We start from the raw sequence: 1,510 nt of genomic DNA, 5'->3' as shown, positions 1-1,510 counted from the left end.
AAATATTCTAAATAGGCTCTAACAATAAGTCGTCTTCTATTAGACCTAAAGTTAGGGGTTAGGTATAGAATTAAAATAAATCGATACCCTCTATAGTATTAAGAAGCTCTATAAAGTCTTAAAAATCCATAATATCTAGTCGTCTAGTCGATTACTAATATTATTTACTTCCTTTATAATATTACAAGTCATAACGACGACGAACAATAAGGTCAACCCCTCTTTCTAAAAGCAGTGTAGATTCCTGGGCATTAACTATACTAAAAAGGGTTACTCCAGCGCTAATACAGGCACCCCAGTCGACTCCAATTCAAATACCCCCTAAAAAGCAGTACAACTACTAGCTCGCTTGGCTACAGGGCACCAGATTGTACTGAAATATCTGTATGCTCGATGCAAGCACATCCAGCCGATCAGGGCCTTAAGCATGCAGTGAGGGAAGATGGGCTCGCTTTGGCGGCCACTCGGCATCCAACGTCCAAAAGCCCCGCTTCACGTTCGAGGGGCAGGCTCTGGACCAATCAGATTGCTTCAAGGGACTCTTCAACTCTTTCAAGGGCTCATCAAAGTGTGAGTGTCTTCGCCGCGTTCCCAACCTGCTGGTCGCTGTTCCGTGATCTTGTGTCTCTTCGGGAGTCTCTGTGACCAATGGCGAGGTGGTGCAAGATCTGTCTTGAGACCTACCTCTCTCTGCCTCTGACCTCTGTAGCATCGACGATACGATAGCTGAACTGATTCAGGTATGACAGAACGACCCCAACTTGTGTTCAGAAAGAGACAGACCATGATAAAAACTCAAGACATCCCACGAGCCCACCCACTATCAGGAAATTTGCATTTGCTTTATCAAAACCGAGGAAAATTGGCTCGGCCAGAGCATCACCTTCAGACATAGCGTCGCTCCCTGAAACCCATGGAACCGGATTATACACGCAGAGAACCGCATCTGGCACAGTGTTTCTGGCATCCCTCGATCTGTATCGTTTTGGGGCATATCGCGGATGATGCCCTTCTCTCGATTTGGCTTTTTCGTCTGAAGAACTCGAGAGACCGGCCGACGACCCTTTCAATCATCGCATTGTCGATTTGTTCCTCAAGGCTGAAATCACCATCTAGACCTCGCCCACTACCATGATGTGTGACACAGTACCGAGCTTGTCGAGGAGTTTTTCGGCTTCAGGCTTGACCTATATCACCGGCCTTTTAGGGCGTTCCGGGGAAATGATGCCCAGTGCCCCAGTCCAGGTCGAATCGGCACCCGTGTTAACGGACGATGCATGGAAGAAATAAATCCTCCAGAAAATGACGTGAACCGTCATTATAGGGCAATGGTTGGGGATTCCGGAAGTTGAAAAGGCTCAACCGGCCGGCCAAAAGGTCGCTATATTGGCGGAGTCTTATGGAACGTTTGGTATCAACATCCTTGGGGGCACTGCCGGCCGGTTTCCAAATCCGGCGTGGCATGGGCAAGGTGAAAAATGAGTCCTTTTACAACAAACATCCCAGGGCG

The 1,510-nt window shown here is 47.9% G+C and overlaps 1 protein-coding gene across 1 annotated transcript; it reads right to left on the bottom strand.

Moving 5' to 3' along the window:
* Nucleotides 1-293: 293 nt before the first annotated feature.
* B0H65DRAFT_5757 (uncharacterized protein) lies at nt 294-958 on the bottom strand. The gene has a single exon (XM_062830631.1). It carries the CDS (start codon nt 784-786, stop codon nt 553-555), a length of 234 nt encoding a protein of 77 aa, XP_062685631.1. The 5' UTR covers nt 787-958; the 3' UTR covers nt 294-552.
* Between the last annotated feature and the right edge of the window lie 552 nt (nt 959-1,510).

Source organism: Neurospora tetraspora (assembly GCF_033439725.1).
Source record: "Neurospora tetraspora strain CBS 560.94 chromosome Unknown B0H65scaffold_1, whole genome shotgun sequence".
NCBI lineage: Eukaryota > Fungi > Ascomycota > Sordariomycetes > Sordariales > Sordariaceae > Neurospora > Neurospora tetraspora.
Note: the sequence above shows the minus strand (reverse complement) of the source record. Positions and strands in the feature narration are given on the sequence as shown.